Source organism: Hipposideros armiger, unplaced genomic scaffold, assembly GCF_001890085.2.
Source record: "Hipposideros armiger isolate ML-2016 unplaced genomic scaffold, ASM189008v1 scaffold_297, whole genome shotgun sequence".
NCBI classification, from domain to species: domain Eukaryota; kingdom Metazoa; phylum Chordata; class Mammalia; order Chiroptera; family Hipposideridae; genus Hipposideros; species Hipposideros armiger.
The window spans coordinates 1,061,334-1,079,839 of record NW_017731647.1 but is presented as its reverse complement, the minus strand read 5'-3'; the positions used below and the strand labels follow the sequence as shown (position 1 = coordinate 1,079,839).

The following is an 18,506-nucleotide window of genomic DNA, read 5'->3' as shown; positions in this document are numbered from 1 at the left end:
ATAAACTGTACCCTCAGAACTTTTTGATATGTGAAAAATTACACAAGAGTATAAAACCACAAAAAAAAAATTCAATGATAAATCTTTATTTTGAGCTCCAAACAAAACTTTGTGTCAAGATTGCTTAGGAATGTCTTACCCTCACTTCCACGTACTCAGTGTTATATTTCAATTAACTCCTAGTGCCTTTGAATCAATATTACAATATTAAATTCAGAATTATCCAATGTAAGTTTGACATCTGATAGGTACAAATTATGTAAATTAACACTTGGACAAAAGAGAGCCCATAAAAAACCTTAATTCTACTCTTAACCTAATACCTTTGTTTCAGAAAAGAATTCCATGTGAACTGATTTCTTAGCCTAATTTTTCAAAATAATACTACTTTAAAAGACAATAAATAACAACTAATGCCTATGATTAGCCCCATTTTCTAGCTGGGGAAACTGAGGGCCTAAGTAACTTGCCCAGTGTCACCCAGCAGGTAAATGGCAGAGCTGAGATGTAAACTCAGCTTAATTTCCAGGGTCCAGGGTCTTAACCCACAGGATCCGGACCCCAAGGGGCAGGTCACATTCATCAGAAAATTAAGTCAGGAAAATCTACTTCATGACTACAATTGTATCTCTGGGAAAATATTAATGTTATTTATAGTAAGAACTATTTGCTAGAAAGAGAAAAGAGAGAAACATGTCAGAGAACTTTATAAATAATGTGAGACATTGTATAGGGTAAATCCTGATAACGTTCCTTAGAGGCAATCTTTTTCGAGAAATACTTTCTATTAGAATCACAGAAGTTTAGAGATAAAAAGACTCATGAGTCCAACTCATTTACTTTATGGGTGAGGCCCAAAGGGATTGACCAGTTTATACCAATACTAAGAAAGCATCAGGTCATGAATGGGAAAAAACGTGAAGAAAGGCATTCTCTATAGTTATGCTAATTTAAATTATTGCTTTGCTGTGCTTATGCCTGGTTTTTGTCTTTCTAAATATAGCCTGGGACTATCCAGATAAAGATCTAGAATTGGTTAAATAAGTATAAAGTCAATTATCCATAATATTTCCACCTGTGGACATCTTCTCCATGGTAGATTTAGATCTATTTCTTAACAAATACATTTTAAAAAATTAAGCCTACTTGAATCTGCAATTTTACTTTGGAAAAGATTATCATTAGTAAGTAAATTAACATGGAAATGAATTTCTGCTGTAGGCACTCCCCCTGCTTCTCGGCTCTCAGCTGGACTCACAAGGAGTCCGCTCCCTGATGCCCTCCACAGACTGCACCCCCGCTGATTCACCAGGCTTCACACTCCTGCCAGGAAAATCTTTCTATTGGATTGTTGGAAAAGTCATGACATATTTTTTTCTGTTTTTCGTTGCAAAAATGCGTCATGACTTTTCCAACAACCCAATAGAACACAAGTCCACTAATAGCATCCCTACAGTTAAAACTATTCCAGGGCTCCCCATCATGTCCACGGCCGACTCCAGCTCCTCAGAAACGGCACCACCGGCCAACCCCACCCAGCCCCACTGAACCTCTCGCAGAGCCCTGGCCATGCAAGGTCAATGTGCACACGTTATTCCTTCTTTCTTTCCCTTTTCTCTGTCTGTAAACACCCCTTTGTCTTTGAAGACTTGGTTCAAGTTTAACTTCCTATATGAAGCAGTATCTGACACTTCCTACTACCCACACGGGTAAAATTGATCACTTCTGGCTTTGGACTCAGGTCAGCCAGTCCTTCCTTCTATTTCTGTACCTGTTAGGCTTACCTGTGCTTATTTGCATATTATTTGACTACATATTTGTCTTTTCCATTTAAGTTTAATCATTTTTTTGGGGGGGTGCAGGGCTGATGTAACCTATTTATTTCTGTATTCCCATTACTTACTATGATATTGGGGAGATAGCAGGCACTTAATACATGGTTCTGAAAAGAATGAATGAATGAATGAATGAATGAATGGATGGATGTAAATGGAAGAAGCCCAGAGTCATATTCAAATGGAAATGAAAGAATAACTTCAACATGGTTTTGAAAGATGGGAAGGTCCTATTTTTTTAAAAAATTCAAATTTGCATACTCTCCTGAAATATCCCACAGCTACTTACGTTTATCTTCATATAAAGTCTTAGATTTCAGGTAGACCTCAGAAGGATCCAATTTCGGGGATCCTGACCTGATAATGCTGGGTGGAAAAGGCATAGGCTGGGGAATGGGCTCATTTATGGCCTCCAAACTTCCTGAATTTTCCTTTTTATCTGTTTTCTGAAATGGAAAAGGGCCTTACTTAGTATTTTCAAAAACCAGATGGTTGATTAGTTCATAAAACTGTTGTCTGAACTGGGTATGTCAACTGATGACAGTTGTCGAGGCGGCAAGGTCAAAGCCACAGCATAGCTGCAGTCTTCTAGGAATTCACTTACATAGCCATGGGTATTGGGGTAAATCATATTTAACTTCAATTAGAAACAGGTTATAATCATGTCCACAGAAAGGCCTTAGTCTTGTGTTTAAGCAATCTTCACATCTTCCCATCTTCACCAATTGACTTTGAGAAGATGATAAATAGGGATACAACACAAGGCAACAGTTCTAAGTAAAGTGAGAGGGAGGCTCTGAGAGAAAACCTTCATAAATGCCCAATAAATCCCCCCTCCTCACTCCCTGAATTTAATTCCCAGTGAAGATGTTTAAGGTAATATTCTTTCTAAGCAAATGTAATAGGAAGTGTTAACTTAGGTTATAAAGATGACACTGTGAAAACCTGCATGACCAATTCAAATATATTAAGGAGACATGCACCACTGCCAGGCAGTCAGATAAGGGAAAAACAGAGTAGCATATTTTTGTATTTTTCCCATTCAGATAGACTTTCCCCCCAAATAATAGCCAAGCCGAATGACTTCTTTAATAACATCTTAAAAATGAAATCCAATAAACAGCCTAAGAAAATAAATATGTTTTTGAGAACAGCTTGTTGTCCGGAATTATTGTTAAGAGAGGGGGATGATAGAACGCTTGAGGTAAAATAATTAATCCTAGCTAGACTGCAGGCGCAGCAGTTTTGTCAGGGAGTAGTGAGGAGCCAGTTCCTACAAAGTGAGGGGACCATTCCCTGACCCAGACCCAGTTAGATGGATGGGGAGATAAGAGCCGTCTCCTGCCCTTTGCCCCACATCTGGGGATTCTGTCAGAGCAGGGAGAGGTCATCGGAGACTTCCATCAGTTATAAAGCATTAGGCAGCCTGTGGGTCGCGACCCCCTTTGGGGGTCGAATGACCCTTTCACAGGGGTCGCCTAGACCATCGGAAAACAAAAAGATATTTACATTACGATTCATAACAGTAGCAAAATCACAGTTATAGAGTAGCAACGAAAATAATTATATGGTTGGGTGTCACCACAACATGAGGAACTGTATTAAGGGATTGCGGCATTAGGAAGGTTGGGAACCGCTGCTTTAGGGTCACCATGGCTGCACTGGCAACCATGATGAAATAGATATGCTAGCAACAGGAGTTAAAAATGATTACTAGAGGAACCGGAGAAATGTGGAAAAATACAGAGCAATTTTAACTGACTAAGCAAAAAAAAAAAAAAATTCTGTTTACACTGGACCTAAGTGGTACAGTCTATGAAAGTGTAGAGTGTCTCGTTCCTTTTGATCAATAAAACAGCAAATTTGCACAGGATCCTATTTGGTGGGCTAGAAAGAATGTATCTGTTTTGCATCTGATGGTCTTTCCGTTAATAGCCTATGGTTTAAGGCTATGGATGACCATCTTTCAATTGTGAGATGACAGATTCCAAGTCAAGCAAACCAGAACTAAATTAGGATTTTACGCATAATTGTCTTCATATCCATATCTACATAACTGTGGAAACTTAAGTAGCTATACACATGCACCTAACACAGTTCCTTTCATAGTGTTATTTGGTGCATCCTGTTTTTAGGTCTTATTCTCTATACAGGTTCTTAAATAGGCTACTCGGTTGTTCAGAATGCTAAAGAAAACACTGTTGCAAGTCGGACAACCTATCACTTTGATAACAAGCACACTGAGCACAGCAGGCCAGAATTCTCTAGAAATTCTCCTAAATGTGGGTATTTAGAGTCTCCATGAAATTATGTGAGGCTGCCATGTCTTCCCTTAGGGCATCAGGGAAAAGATGTAGCAGTTAGGGTTCGCCTTACCATTGGCTCCATTCAAATACAGACAGTAAAAGGACCCCTAAGTAGGCACCTCACTGTGTCCACATTTTCACTGTTTAGAGGACAGGATTATTGGTGGAATGGGTCTCTAGTATTCCTCCAATTGAAATACTTAACCAGGAGAGCACACATCCTCTCTAGAGGGCTTTTTCTAACTCACACGCTTCTCTTGAGTTTCTGATACCAGCCCAGGGCAGTATGGCTCCTGACTTCTCCCAGTCGATAATCACCACCACAGTAAGCTGTCCTTACAGAGGGGCACGTGGTGTCTCTCTCAGTGTGTGTTGGGAAGGAGCATTGGAGGACCACTGTATACTCACCAGTTTGGCAGTTTTAGTTGGTGAAGGAGGACCTTTAAAAAAACGAGCCAAATTTTAAAAACAGAGGAAGCATTTCCAAATCACAAATAAGGCTAATGTTTATGCTAAACTAGATTCAACTTTTAAATTCTAGTAAATTCTATGTCCGACACCTCCTAGGTGCCAGGCATTATACATATATTATCTCCTTTCATTTTTATGGCAATCCTAAGGCATCAATGTTACTACCATTTGTATAGGTAAGGTAACCAAATAGACTCAAATAGATGAACTTTATTTCCATATACCGTAGAACCAACAGAGGTAGCAAGGCAGGAAACGGACATCCAACCTGTCTGACACCAACCCCTGGTCTCTGTTAAATTTGTTGGAACTCTGGTTAACTCTATAGCACTCACAAACACATCTTCACCTTACTCTGAGAACATTCTGTCATATCACCCAGAGAAGAAACAAAAATAGTTCAAAGGAATAAGGGAAAAAACGCCTCAATAAAGTTAAACTGCTCATTTGCCTCAAAAATGAACACTAAAAGCCAGAGAGATAAAAGAGCGAGGGGCCAAATTTTATTCTTTAAAATACTAGTCATTCGTAGGTACGGATATAAGAAAAGCCCATTAAAATGCAAACTCTGTGATCAGTTCTTAGAACTGGATTTATAATGTCTGGGAGCAGTTCGTGCCAGCTGATGACCTTGAACAATAAAAATTATATTTCTCTCACATGAGCACTGTGGGGTTTAATTAACATTTATGGACAGATACTAAAGCTTAAGATAAAAGCTTTATGAGAACAAGCTTTCATGATTACTTTTACAGAACAGATTAACACCCAACCCTACCCCACATTTCATTTATTCACAGAGATGCTAGCTAGCTCTTTCAAACGTCTTTGGTCCATTACAGAGGTCCAGATGGAAGTACCGGTGATGGAAAGAGTCAATTTCTACTGTTGTCATCAACAGAGAAAATGAAATTAGGGGGATATATTTCATTTCAACTAGCACAATGCTACTTCACAGTGTGACTCTCTCATATCATTAAAGCCATAAATCAGATTTTAAAAAGAATATGGAGGGAAAGAAATCCATAAAGTATACGAATGAAACCATTAATAACTAAAGAAACTGCTGCAAAAGATACTGCTTATGGAAGCAGTCAGACAGAACCTTAAGGAAAATGCACACTCTTTACCAGTTAAGTCTGCTGGAAAAAGACATGCTGACCTGTAAGGAAGGACAATTAACAGATATAAATGCATGAACAGTGAAGACTTTTCCTTGTTGTGCTTTTTACTCACCTCCTCTCAAGATAAGTAATGGTACATCTGCACCTACTGGAAACTGCTTTAGCACCTCTACCACCTGGAGATGGGTTAAATTCTGCACATTCTGATGGTAAATTTCTTTAATTATATCCCCTTTCTGTAGGCCTGGACACCACTCACTATCCAAAATCATTTTCACCTTCTGTCCAGTTGGGCTGTCAGCAATTGCAAACCCAAAGCCTTTAGGGCCCTTAATCAGAGGGACAGTCACTAGTTCAGGCTGGGAGCTGCCTGATGAGGCCATGGATGCTCTCTGCTCGCTCGGATCGGATGGTCCATTGAGACGGTCGCTGACCAAGGTATGTCCCGGTTTTCCATTCTGGTCCAGAACCATGGGTCCTGACTTAAAATCCTGAGCATTCATACAAGTCTCTCCTTTGGTTAATGACTGTCCGTTGATGATGGGAGTAGCAGCAACAATGTCCATGACAGGGTCGTCATGGTCATCAGGGAGTGGGTAACCACGACATAAAGTGAGGTTCACATACTGATTGACAGGCACCAACTGAAACATCTGGACAACGTCTGCATGGGTGTGACCAAGGACACAGCTGCCATTGATGTCTACAATAACATCACCTGGGAAAAGACAATCATGTTAAAAATAATAAAACCACCACATAACTTAATTTTTGTTGTTTTGGGGGGAGAAAAAAAGAACTTAAATTCAGCATCTAAATGTGAATTCTGGAAACCTCTTACTGTTCGTTAATGGCTGAAAAGATAGATTTTGAACCGACATGTTATTCTCCCTTCTGTGGCTCCTCTCTAAAAAGACTATATAAATATATAAAATCTTCATTATCTTTGTGGCAAAGAGTTATGAACTCAAGCTCAAGTGAATCAGACAAAAAATAACTGGAAATTCATATTATCATTGTTAAGAGATCCTCTGAGTCATACCTCTGTGTCCATACAAAGCTAGGTACACTGTAATAGGTAGTCAGTGCATAGGAGAGTAATTCCACTGGCTACCTGTACAAACAGTAATCTTTACATACCACCTTGTTGTTGTTTTTTAAGATTTTTTCTTTTTTAATTGGGGAAGGGGAACAGTGTTGGGGAATTAGGGAAGGGGAACAGTCAAGTTGTTGTCCTTCAATCTTAGTTGTGGAGGGCGCAGCTAGCTCAGCTCCAAGTCCAGTTGCCATGGGGCCGCCCGTCAGCAGCTCATGGCTGCTCATTTCAAGGTGCCATGTTCCATCTTAGTTGCGGGTGGGCGTAGCTCACCATTCCATGTGGGAGTTGAACCGGCAACCTTGTTGTTAGGAGCACATGCTCTCACCAGCTGAGCCATCCTACCACCTGTTGGCAGCTCAGCGGCAGCTCAGCTCAGGTGCAGCTCACTGGCTTATGTGGGAATAGAACCGGCAACCCTGTTGCTCAGAGCTTGTGCTCTAACCAACTGAGCCACCCAGCCAGCCCCACCACCTTGTTTCTTGACTTTAATAAGCCACTGATTCAATGTAATTAAAAATTCATAATGTAAGGCTAATGATTAGAATAATGTTAAGTTATCAATATATTTCTTTTAGCATCCTTCTTTTTGTAGCATTTCAATTTGTTGCAATTCAGATTTGAAAAGGAGAAAAAAGCAACAAAAAAATTCAACACAAGCAAAGAACATGTTATTTGAGACACTGAAAAGTCAGCTAAATTAATCTTGTAAAAGTTGCTTTTGCTTCCAATTTTACATTATTATGACCACTTTGGTTGCAGAATCATTATCACTTGATATTCATTAGTTGTGTATTTTTTTTAAGGCAGCTCTAACTTTTCAAATTTGTGCTCTGCTGTCTCAGCCATTTACTGCTTTTATTTGATTATAATTATTTAAAGGTTATTGCCAAATAAAAGTGCTTTAATTTGTTGATTGCATGTAGGCTTAAAAAAATCAACATGGTATTTAAAAACAAATGTTAAGTCTGTAGAAATTTGTTTCATAATCTAGGAAGGTAAAGAAATTAGACTAATTTGAAACAAAATTTTGACTTTTCCTCCCCTAAAGTTGCCAAAATTTTCATGGAAGCATGGTATTGCTATGCAAATTAGATAACAGTTTGAGACAAATCTGAATCTATATTATGAAAAAAGAAATTTACAGAGCTCTGTAAAAACAGTAATTTCATGTCTATAATTCTTAACATAGCTATTTAATTTTACTAAAAACCAGTGGGACTAAGGAAACAAACAAACAAAACTTGGGAAGAAATTGTGGGATAAAACAGGTTGCTTGGTACCACTATAAACATCACACAGGATCATTTTTCAAAAAAGATTATAGGTAAATGTTAGATAGTTCCAAAAGTACCCTACATAATCAAAGAAAACCAATCAAATAGTTTTCTGAGATGGTTCATAAATCTTTAGCTTAGTACAGCCAAAGAGTTATCTCAAAATTATACAAACTATTCAAAAATTAACAAATGTAATATCTTTCCTCTAAGTGTCCACTTATTTGTAAAGATGGCCCTCCCTCAAAACTAGTATGCACTTCATTCAAAGGATAAACTATTTTAATACAGGAATCTCCTCGCAGTTATATAATTTTGTTCTCTTTTTAATATATATCTAAATTATAAATGATATATACATATATACTTATATGTATGTGTACATATACATATCTGATATATATATGTATAATATATAAATATCCTTTAAGTATAATATAATTTTTATTATCGTATCAGTACTTTTTGAGTAATTCTGAAAAACTGGTTACCTGGCGCAATTTTCCCATCCTGAGCTGCTGGGCCATCTTTCAGCACGTTTTTCACCTGTAGGAATTCATCAGGCCTATCTCCACCAATAATGGTGAAACCAAATCCCATTGTGCTTTTTTTCAATGATGCTCGAACCAGGATGCCTTTAAGCTGGGATGGATCTCGAGTAAAGTGGGACTTTTCCATATCTGTGCCAAAATGAGAAATGGGGTTGAGACTGAAAAGAATTATCGTGATGATAGCCCTCAAAGTCAATATTCAAGACAGTCTACATAACTTAAATAGAACAAACCATAAAGAAGAAAAAATTAGAGAGACTCCAATGTTATGGGACAGTTAGAATTTAAATTCATAAATGAAAGCACTGGAAAAAAAATTTAGCTAATGAGTCATTTCTCTTTTATTGGAGACTCTCCTATGTTATTTGAAAGGTAAAAGCACCTACTTTATCTCTTCCTCACTGCCTTGTTGGTACTTTCTTTCACCCCAAGGAGTCCCCTCTAAGGAGTCAAAAGCAGAGGGACAACCTTTCTTAATAAATTCTTGAAAGTAACAGACACTCGTTCAGCTGTTCATTTCATCTGAATAAGCATCTACTGAGCTCTATGTGGAAAACACTATGAAGACAACTGTCACAAACTTATGAAAGAGAATATATGGAGAACTTTCTAGAATTCACAACTCAGGCTTTCTGCAGCCTTTAAATTATATCTGATGAAAGGAGAGAATCCCTAAACTCAGTAAAATAGATTTCCACTTCTTTCCTTTTCACTCATGTTTAGTGGATACTTTAGGAAAAAAACCCCAGCTTCATTGAAAAGCCTATTTTTAGAGGTTTCCCTAAATGATCTGAGACCTGAAAGCAGTCCATATTTGCAAATAACACCTCCCTTCGCTTCCCCACAACCTTTTCACTCATTTTCTCGACCATGGCTGCCATTAGGGCAGTTCTGTAAACCCTGAGAGGACCAAACGGTACCGATTTATAATTCACAAAGCACTGTTTAAATTAACGTTTTGAAAGACGGTTTTAAAATTTTATGCCAAATATTTTTTAACAGTTCTGTTGAGATATAATTCACATACGACAGTATCCAGCCATTTAAAGCGCACAAGTCAATGTTGTGCAACCATCACCATAATCTAATTTTAGAAAACTTTCTCCATCCTCAAAAAAGAAATCCCTAGGCCTGTTAGCAGTCACTCTCCCTTTCTTCCCAACCTGCACTCACATCCTAGTCTTAGGCAACCACTAACCTACCTCTGCCTATAGATTTGCCCAACCTGGGCGTTTCATAGAAATGGAATCATATAATATGTGGTCTTTTGAATGGCTTCTTTCATTTAGCATAATCTTTTTGAGGTTCATCTGTGTCGTAGCATGTGTCAGTACTTTATTTTTATTGCCACATAATATTCCACTATATGGATATATCACATTTTATGTATGCATTTGTCAGTTGATGGACATTTGGGTTGTTTCCACTTTTTGGCTCTTACAAATAATGTTGCCATGAACATTCACGTCCAAGCTTCTGTGTGGGCATATATTTTCACTCCTCTTCGGTATATCCCAGGTGTGGAACTGCAGCAGTTTGCATACACATACTGTAACGATGTTTAACATTTTGAAGAGCTGTCAAATTTTTGCAAAGTGGCTGCACCATTTTACATTTCCCTCAGCCATAGATGAGGGTTCCAATTTCTCCACATCCTTGCCAACACTTGTTACTGTCTGCCTTTTTGGTTGTAGCCGTTGTAGTTTAGGGGAATGGTATCTCACTGTGGTTTTGATGTCCCTAATGACTTAAATGAACAGGGGTTACTTATTTCATACTTAGCCTACACTCAGCACTGGTATCAAGCCCAGAGTTATTTGTGTACGTATATCTGCTGTTCTAATAGGTACGCAGTCAAACTTGTTGTCGGTTAGAAAAGAGCAATTCTGGAGTGGCCCAGAACGTTTACCATGTAAACAGGTCCCTCAAGAGGCAGGGCCGAGCTGGAAACACCGAGCACAGTAAATACTATTTTGTGATACCTGTGGATCCCTGAGCTCTCGTGGAGTCTTGGACCTTTAAACTAGCAACCTGTCTCTGAGAAAACTGTTACTTTTTAAAAAGTATTTAATTGGCGTGTTCAAAGCCCATTCAGTTATGTAAATTGATTATGCTGGCCCACTAGTGTTGTTTACCAGATTATATATACGATCGTTTGTTTAATGACAGTGTGCTTAGACACCTACTTGAGACCAGTATCTTTGGTGAAATGTACCATCTTCATTTTTACGTCAAATCTGAGATATTTCTGGTTAGCTTTTCCATGCTCTAGTCCCCATGAATATCAGACTAAGACAGGCTTCTGAGGGCTAACCCAGAAAATCAGCAATGTGAGGGATAAGATCCAAAATGAGCAAATATTAAAGAGGGAAGAAGTGTTCTAGTTAACGCCTAACTTTGTAAAGTGTTAATAAAACAGCCAATTCACAATTGATCAGAAGTGGGTGTTATCAGAATTAAAAAGAGAAAAGTGACAATAAAAAAGGCACAAAGAAACTGTCTCTGAGTCTAACAATCCTGATTTTTAAATCCAAGCTTTGTGAGTTAGTTGAGTGACCTTAGAATGTTATTTAACCTTTGTGAAGTCTCAGTTGCCTCATCTATAAAACAGGGATAACTGTGCCTAATTCATGGGATGGTTACGGGGATTAAACTAGGTAAAGCTTAGAAAGCACAGCAAGCAGTGCCTGACAAATGGTAAATGCTCAATAAATGTAGATGAGCACAAACACAGACACACAGGCTAGGGAAGGTTCCCTGGCTCACAAATTTGAGTCCTTGGTCCCTGTGGCAAGTATATCCTTGGCAGGGATGCTTCAGACAATTGTAACTTGATGCCATCCAGGCATCTGAACAGGGAAGATAATATTAATAACCTTGCAGAGATCTTCTCAGACTTAAATGAGATGATGCATATAAAGCATCCAATCCAGTACCTGACTCAATATCTCAATAAAAGTAGCCATGATTCTTCAAGAACTAGCCTCACGTCCATCACTTCCAGGAAGCCTTTCCTGCCCTCCCACTGGCAGATTTAATTTCTCTCTCCTTTGTTCCAACACTACTGTTTATGTCTCTATTATTTTACTGTACTAAAATTATGTGTCTATTTCCCTACCTAAATTGTAGGCTCCTAAATTTACTCTCCTTTTAATGCCCAGCTCATAGGAGAGTGCCTGGTTACTTAAATTAACAAAACGCATAGACCCTGCCCTCAGGGAGCTCAGAGTTTAATACCGGGGAGAAGAGCTCCCTTAATGGGTGCCATGGAAGATTGGGCACTCGGGAACTACGTGTTATAATACAAAAACTCAGAATTTAAAGTCAGTAAAACTAGGTTCAAATTCTGGCTTGACGCTCACTCTGATTCTAAGCAAAGGCTTAATCGCTATTAAAGCTTCAGTTCCTTGCGTGTAAAATGGGAATTCATGATTCTCCCCAGTCAGCAGCCTCGTCTGCCCTCTTTCAGTCAAAGCTATCAGAATGGCTGGCTCTACTGACCATTCCACTTCTTCCCCTCCCATTCCCTCCCCAGTCTACTGCAATTCTCTTCACTCTCCATTTGCTCTTGCTAGAGTGACAAATGACTTCCACATTGTCAAATCCAAAGTACACTTTTCAGTGTTCACCTTTCGTGACTTTTCAGCAACACATGACACAAATACTCAACTTCTTTTTGAAGCTCATTTGTTTTCATGGCTGCCCACCCCTCCAACCTCATCTCTTGTTACTACCCCACAAATAACCCTATGCTCTAGCCACGCCTATCTGCCCTCTGGACCCTGGACCACCATTTCATGTGTCTATGGTTTTATATATTCTGTTCTTACTACCTGGTATGCCTTCTTGCTCCTCGAAAACTGCTGTCTAACTTTTCCTGTCACTTCAAGACCCAGTTCAAATGTGTCCTCTGCTTTGAAAGTTCCCCTGCCCTCTTGACTTTCTCCAGCTAAGCCAAGTTGAACAGTCCCTCCTTTATGCCACCATCATACCTTGGATGTCTCTATTATAATAATAACAATGAAAGTTATCATTTATTGGTCACCATCTGCCAGATACCATTGTAAGCACTTTACATGTATTAACTGGCATACTCAGAACTACCTCAGGAGGTAAGTACTATTATTATTCCAACTGTGGAAACAGAGGCACCGAGTTTAGGGAACTCATCCAGTGACCAGTGACACATCTGAGATTCAAACTTGCTCCAACCCCTGCACATATAACTACTGTCACCATATATTGTAACCACTAGCTTCCTATATTAGACTCTGAACGCTTGAGGGTAAGACCTGTCTTACTCCTCATCCGGTTTGAATACCATGTGCCTACCAAAGCACTGGGTAGGTGCTCAAAAATATTTGTTAAACTAAAAATGTTTCTTAAATACCATATGATCTCACTTATATGTGGAATCTAAAGAACTGAATAAATGAGCAAAGTAAACAGAAATAGTCTCAGAGCTACAGAGGAAAAACTGACGGTTGCTAGATGGAAACGGGGTGGGGATGAGGGAGAAGGGGAAGGGATTAGACAGCATAAATAGGTAACTACAATATTGCCACAGGGATAGGAAAGACAGTTCAGGGAATATAATTAATAATGTTGTAAATATTTTGTAGGGTGTGAGATAGTCACATGTCTTGTTAGGGAGACATGGACAGTATAGAGGCTTAACCACTACACTGTACACCTGAAGCTGGTGTTTGAATAATATTGTATATCAACTATAACTGAAAAAAAAATATATATATATATGGTCACGGGATGTGGAGTATAGTGTGGGGAGTGGAGTCAATGGAATTAATTGTAATAGATATGTATGATATTGGGGGGGTGGATTGGAGGAGGGGGTTGCCACTTTATGAGGGGTAAAAAGTATAACTATTGTACTATTATATTATATTATATTATATTATATTATATTATATTATATTATATTGCACCTAAAACTAATAAAAAAATGAAAAAAAAATGTGCGTTAAATCAACTGCAAAACTGAAGGGAGGGGGCTATGTTTCTGAAGAGTAGCTATAAGAAAGAACGGCTTCTCTCATGGGCAGTGGAGATGGGGAGTCTACTCAATTACTACAACATGACCATACAGACCCCTGCTTATTAATGACAGATGGAGCCGGGGAGGAGATGGGGAGGAATGAATAGAATGAAGGAATTTCTGGGCAGATTTTTCAAAATACATATGGCTAGACTCATCAAACTCTCAGGACCTATCTATTTAAAAAAAATTCCCCAAAGGATCCTGATATTACTAATACTCTACCATCCCATTTGAGGCTCAGTGATGTAGGGAAAGTATGGTGGATTTATTTAGTGTTTGCTCATACCTGTTGATGAAGAATCCTGAATGATTACTGACATTAGACCTAAGCAATTAAGACTGGGAGACACTCATAATGAATGAGCGTTGGCCTGGCCTTAAAACATTAGGAAACAATGGAATCTTCAAATTAAAACCTCAAACCCATAACAAAGATATTCAACCCCTTCTCCCAAGAATTTCATACTTTTTATATAAGCAGCATGAGAAAAATCGCAGTATTCTCAAAACGCTCTGATGTTTTATTAAGATTAGTCCTATCTTTACAGTGACAAAAATTAGACATTCTCTTCTGAATTTCAAAGCCCCAACAAAAAGTTCAAACTCACTTTTATTAATTCAATATATACATATCACAAGTTTTTCTTTCTTTCTTTCTTTCTTTCTTTCTTTCTTTCTTTCTTTCTTTCTTTCTTTCTTTCTTTCTTTCTTACTTTCTTTCTTTTTTCTTTTTTAACAAGTTGTTCGTAGAAGAAAAGATTGAGAGAAAATTTCTACCTGGTTTTGAAGACCCAATATCAGCCTGTCCTAATTGCTTTTTCCTTTTGGCCTCCTCCACTGGATTTTCAAACTGGGTTTTCTGGTTAAGGTGACTGTAAAAAGTGGAAAAATATGCATTTCAGTTTAAGATGAAAGAGTTGCATTATCTTAAAATAGACTACCATACCATTCCATCACCATAGCTTAAGGGACAAATATGTATTCTAGGCTATGGAACACAAGGAGGCCGACAGGTCATAGTGGAATGGTTTTTGGCAACTAAAGAAAAAGCCCACAGATGATGCCTAGAAGTCACAGATGCTGAAGCATTTGCTATAGCTTCTTCATAAACGTACCCAATACAGCCAAGAAGTCCCCCAAACCGTCGAAGCCCTCACATTTAATGCAATCAGACTATTGGTAATTGACGAGTTATTTTTTTAAAAGCCAGTTAATAGTTGCAGGGTTTTAAATTTCTCTAAACTGAAGCAGCTGTAAAGCCACATTTGAAGAAATCTGAGTACAGAAGCCTTTCAGAATTTTACTATTACTTTTCCAACTGACTCACCCACATTGATTTAGCAGCAACTAAGAAATTATATCACAGAACAACTCCTCCACACTTAAAATTTCTTCATAATTATATGATAATTAAATGAATTTTGTAATCACAACATAAGTTTAACTGGTGTTTTTGATTTGGCAACATTCACAATGACTCCTGGAAAGCATACAGGTTTGTGGAGAAAAGCAGAAAAGCGTGGGGAGACGAGGAGGGTAAGCGATTAGCCAATAGAAGTCAATGTACTATGTAGTATGTACCATGTGTTATGGGCAAGAGTGAGTTTCAGAGGGAACAGAGCATTGGTTATTCTGGCAAGTTGGTTAACTGGAAGCTGGTTAGGAATGCAACTATTGTGCAAGAGGTGTTCAAGACCACAACTGGGTCTAATCGAGAAGCAATGGGAATTATATTCCAACACTTCCACAGTACAAATATATTTCAGCCAAATGATACGCATTTTCCAGTACAATCCATCTTACCAAGAATTGCTTTTAGTGAATACCAACAAATAAATATGAAATCAACAGAATTTCAGATTATGATTGTCTTTAGATGGGCTGAGTATTACAAAACCTTCACAGAAGTGGTTACACAACTTGGATAATTACTCTGCCATTTGTGAATGTTAATGGCAGCAGTGGAAGGGGGCAGCAGGGACCAAACAAACCCCTTACAGCAAGATATGCCGCCAGGTTTGTTTATGAGCACTTAGGCTGCTGGTATTAGTAATCCTGTGACAAACGTAGTTCTTAGTTTCCGAGCTCTAAATGTGGCAAGTTCTGCTTGATATTCTTTCGGTTCTCATGTTGCTAAAACTCAAGCACGCGTCAGCTTCTTACTACAAGAGGGCGTCTAATCAACTGTATTAACTGTTTAACGCTCTGTGAAAATGAAGACCTTTGGTGTTAACTTAGGTACTATTTAAAAAATTATTTATTAGGTATTGATATTTTACATATTCTTAAAAAAATAAACAACAACTAGAAACTGACAGTTAAAAAAGAATAAACCTGCTTAGAAAGAACCTTGGCTCACTGTAATATCATCAGCTAGAATGACTCATTTGTTACCCAGGCATTATAACATAAAAAGTAGTAATTTGTATTTATACTCTTTGTAATGTGTGGGAAAAGAGAATAGCAGTATGCAAATGAGCAATCCATTTCCTGAAAATTCTTTTGACAAAAGAAGATAAGATTTTAGTAAAGGAAGTAATTGCATCTGTCACCGACTACCTAGATTAAAATACCACTGCCCCATCCCCCAAAACAAGTAAACCACTCTCCTTTTCATTCAGTTACTTATATCCATAATATTATTAAGGTGTAAAAGATTTTGTTTCCCATATAACTAGCCATGGGAAGTAAGAGAGGAGATTACAGATTATCAGAAAAATTAAACAGAGGTAGCAAACAAGGATTAAATATATAATACATAATTTGGACTCTTTAAAATTTTGTGTATGGGGTGACCAGTTAGCTCAGTTGGTTACAGCATGGTGCTGATAACACCAAGTTTGCCGGTTCAATCCCCGCATGGGCCACTGTGAGCTGCGCCCTCTTTAAAAGAGTCAACTATGCCATTGTAGCATGAAAGTAATATGTAACCAATGACCATGGCTGTTCCTACTAGACTGAAGAACAAAAAGGACAGCAACTTGTCTGTTCCCCTTCCCCCAATTCCCCAGCACTGTTCCCATTCCCCAATTCCCCCAAAAAAATCTTAAAAAAAAAATCATCTCAGCAAACAAAACCATTATTATTTCATGAAGAATTTGCAATATTAAATCAGACGTATATTTTGCCTTTGTCACCTAAGTGCATCAAGACATTTAACGCAATACAACAAGACAACATTCCTAAATATATAAGCGTTCTTATAGAAGGCCTGCCATTACATTTCGGGAACAACTTAATTTTCAAAAATAAATGAATCCATGTCAGAATCTCATCCTCTGAAATAAATACTTAACAAAGAAAAACTGCCATGGCAGTTGGTGTTACTACTACAAGGCTCCTGCCAAGAACAATCATTGTGCCATCTGCTTTGACAAACTAAGAGAGCCAAAGAGTAGCCATTCAAGTAACAGCTTTTTATCACCATCAGTAAACTCACTGCAGATTACTGTGGTTGAGATTCAAAACCTAACTAATCTGGGACTCCAGCCACATTCCACAGCTCAGCTGACTCCATACTAATGAGCATCTTGGGTACAGCCTGCTCTTTCTTCATTTAACAAATGACCCTCCTGTAAAATGAGCTTGTTCTGGGGATAATGCGCAGAACCCTGCCGCTGCCGCCATTGCTTCTGAGGCAGGCACTGTTCATCACACGCCTCCGTGACAACTGGGGGCAGGTCACTTCAGGCATTGCCCCCAAGTTGCTTCAATATTATATCCTTGCTGAATGAGAACCAGATCATCACAGTATCAGCAAGACATTGAACAGCACCGTGGAAATAAAATTAGCATAGCCTTTCAAAGGAACCCAAATATGGACACTGTGAAGTTATATACCTAAGGGTCAAATTAACTGAGTCGTTTTCTTAGGGTCCAAGTTAGATTTTAAGAAATCATTCCAAAAATCTCTCTAAACACAGTGACTCAAGGAACAACCTACACATTAGAATAAAGACTAGAGTAACAACAGGTGTCAGAGATGTTTACTTTAGGAATAAATACCAAGAAGTGGCATGTTTATGCTGAATGATGAAAAATTAATAAGCAATCATAAAACTGGAAGATGCTCATGGTTGCTAATATCATTTTGCCTTCACTATCTAGACAGTAGGTTCAGACTCCTAGTTTCCAGGTAAACAGTAACATTTCTGATGCAATTACTGATCTGGTACTAGATTCCAGAGGTCAAAATTCTACGATAGCATTTGAAAAGAAAGCAACCCCTATGGTCATAACAATGTAGCAATAAGACAAATGAAGAAAAGGGAGACAAATTAGATGTTGCTGTTATCCTAATTTCTCTGGCTAACATAGGCAGGTGTTTGGTGCTCCAGCCAACATATATTTATGTTTAAATTTAGCCATAACAGCTGTGTAAGAAGCAACCTTCACTCTCCCCCCAAAATTACTATGTTTGCGTTGATTAACTCCTTAAAAGAGAGAACACTTTTAATCATATACTTCAAAATTCTGGATCATAAAGAACTTTAAGAACTACCTTAAAGTTCTTTCATTGCTTTCAGAACCACATAGCTGCAGTGTTGGAAATGACCTTAATAATTCGTGTAGTGCCCTCATTTCACAGTTTTCTGTCTAGTACTTTTCTCTTTAGAGGCTGGAGTAGCAATGCTGACATTTCCAGCTATTAATCGTTGGGGCAACTTCCCTCTAGCTCTCTATATTTACTTCAAAGACAATTTCCGGGAAGCCAGGAGCAAGTGAAGTAAATTCTCAGGCCCCTAACTTCTCATTCCCCTCATGCAAAAGCTTGAAAGTTGGATTGC

General features: G+C 38.3%; 1 protein-coding gene across 3 annotated transcripts in view; it reads right to left on the bottom strand.

Moving 5' to 3' along the window:
• The window catches only part of MAGI3 (membrane associated guanylate kinase, WW and PDZ domain containing 3), a 247,008-nt gene that overhangs the window by 26,394 nt on the left and 202,108 nt on the right, over window positions 1-18,506 (bottom strand). For all 3 annotated transcript variants that reach the window (XM_019659190.1, XM_019659192.1, XM_019659193.1), the window contains exons 8-12: window positions 14,497-14,591; window positions 8,601-8,789; window positions 5,849-6,454; window positions 4,550-4,581; window positions 2,125-2,281 (exon numbers count right to left, since the gene is read on the bottom strand). In XM_019659190.1, coding sequence (XP_019514735.1) covers window positions 2,125-2,281; window positions 4,550-4,581; window positions 5,849-6,454; window positions 8,601-8,789; window positions 14,497-14,591 — 1,079 coding nt within the window. The remainder of the gene's footprint in view (window positions 1-2,124; window positions 2,282-4,549; window positions 4,582-5,848; window positions 6,455-8,600; window positions 8,790-14,496; window positions 14,592-18,506) is intronic.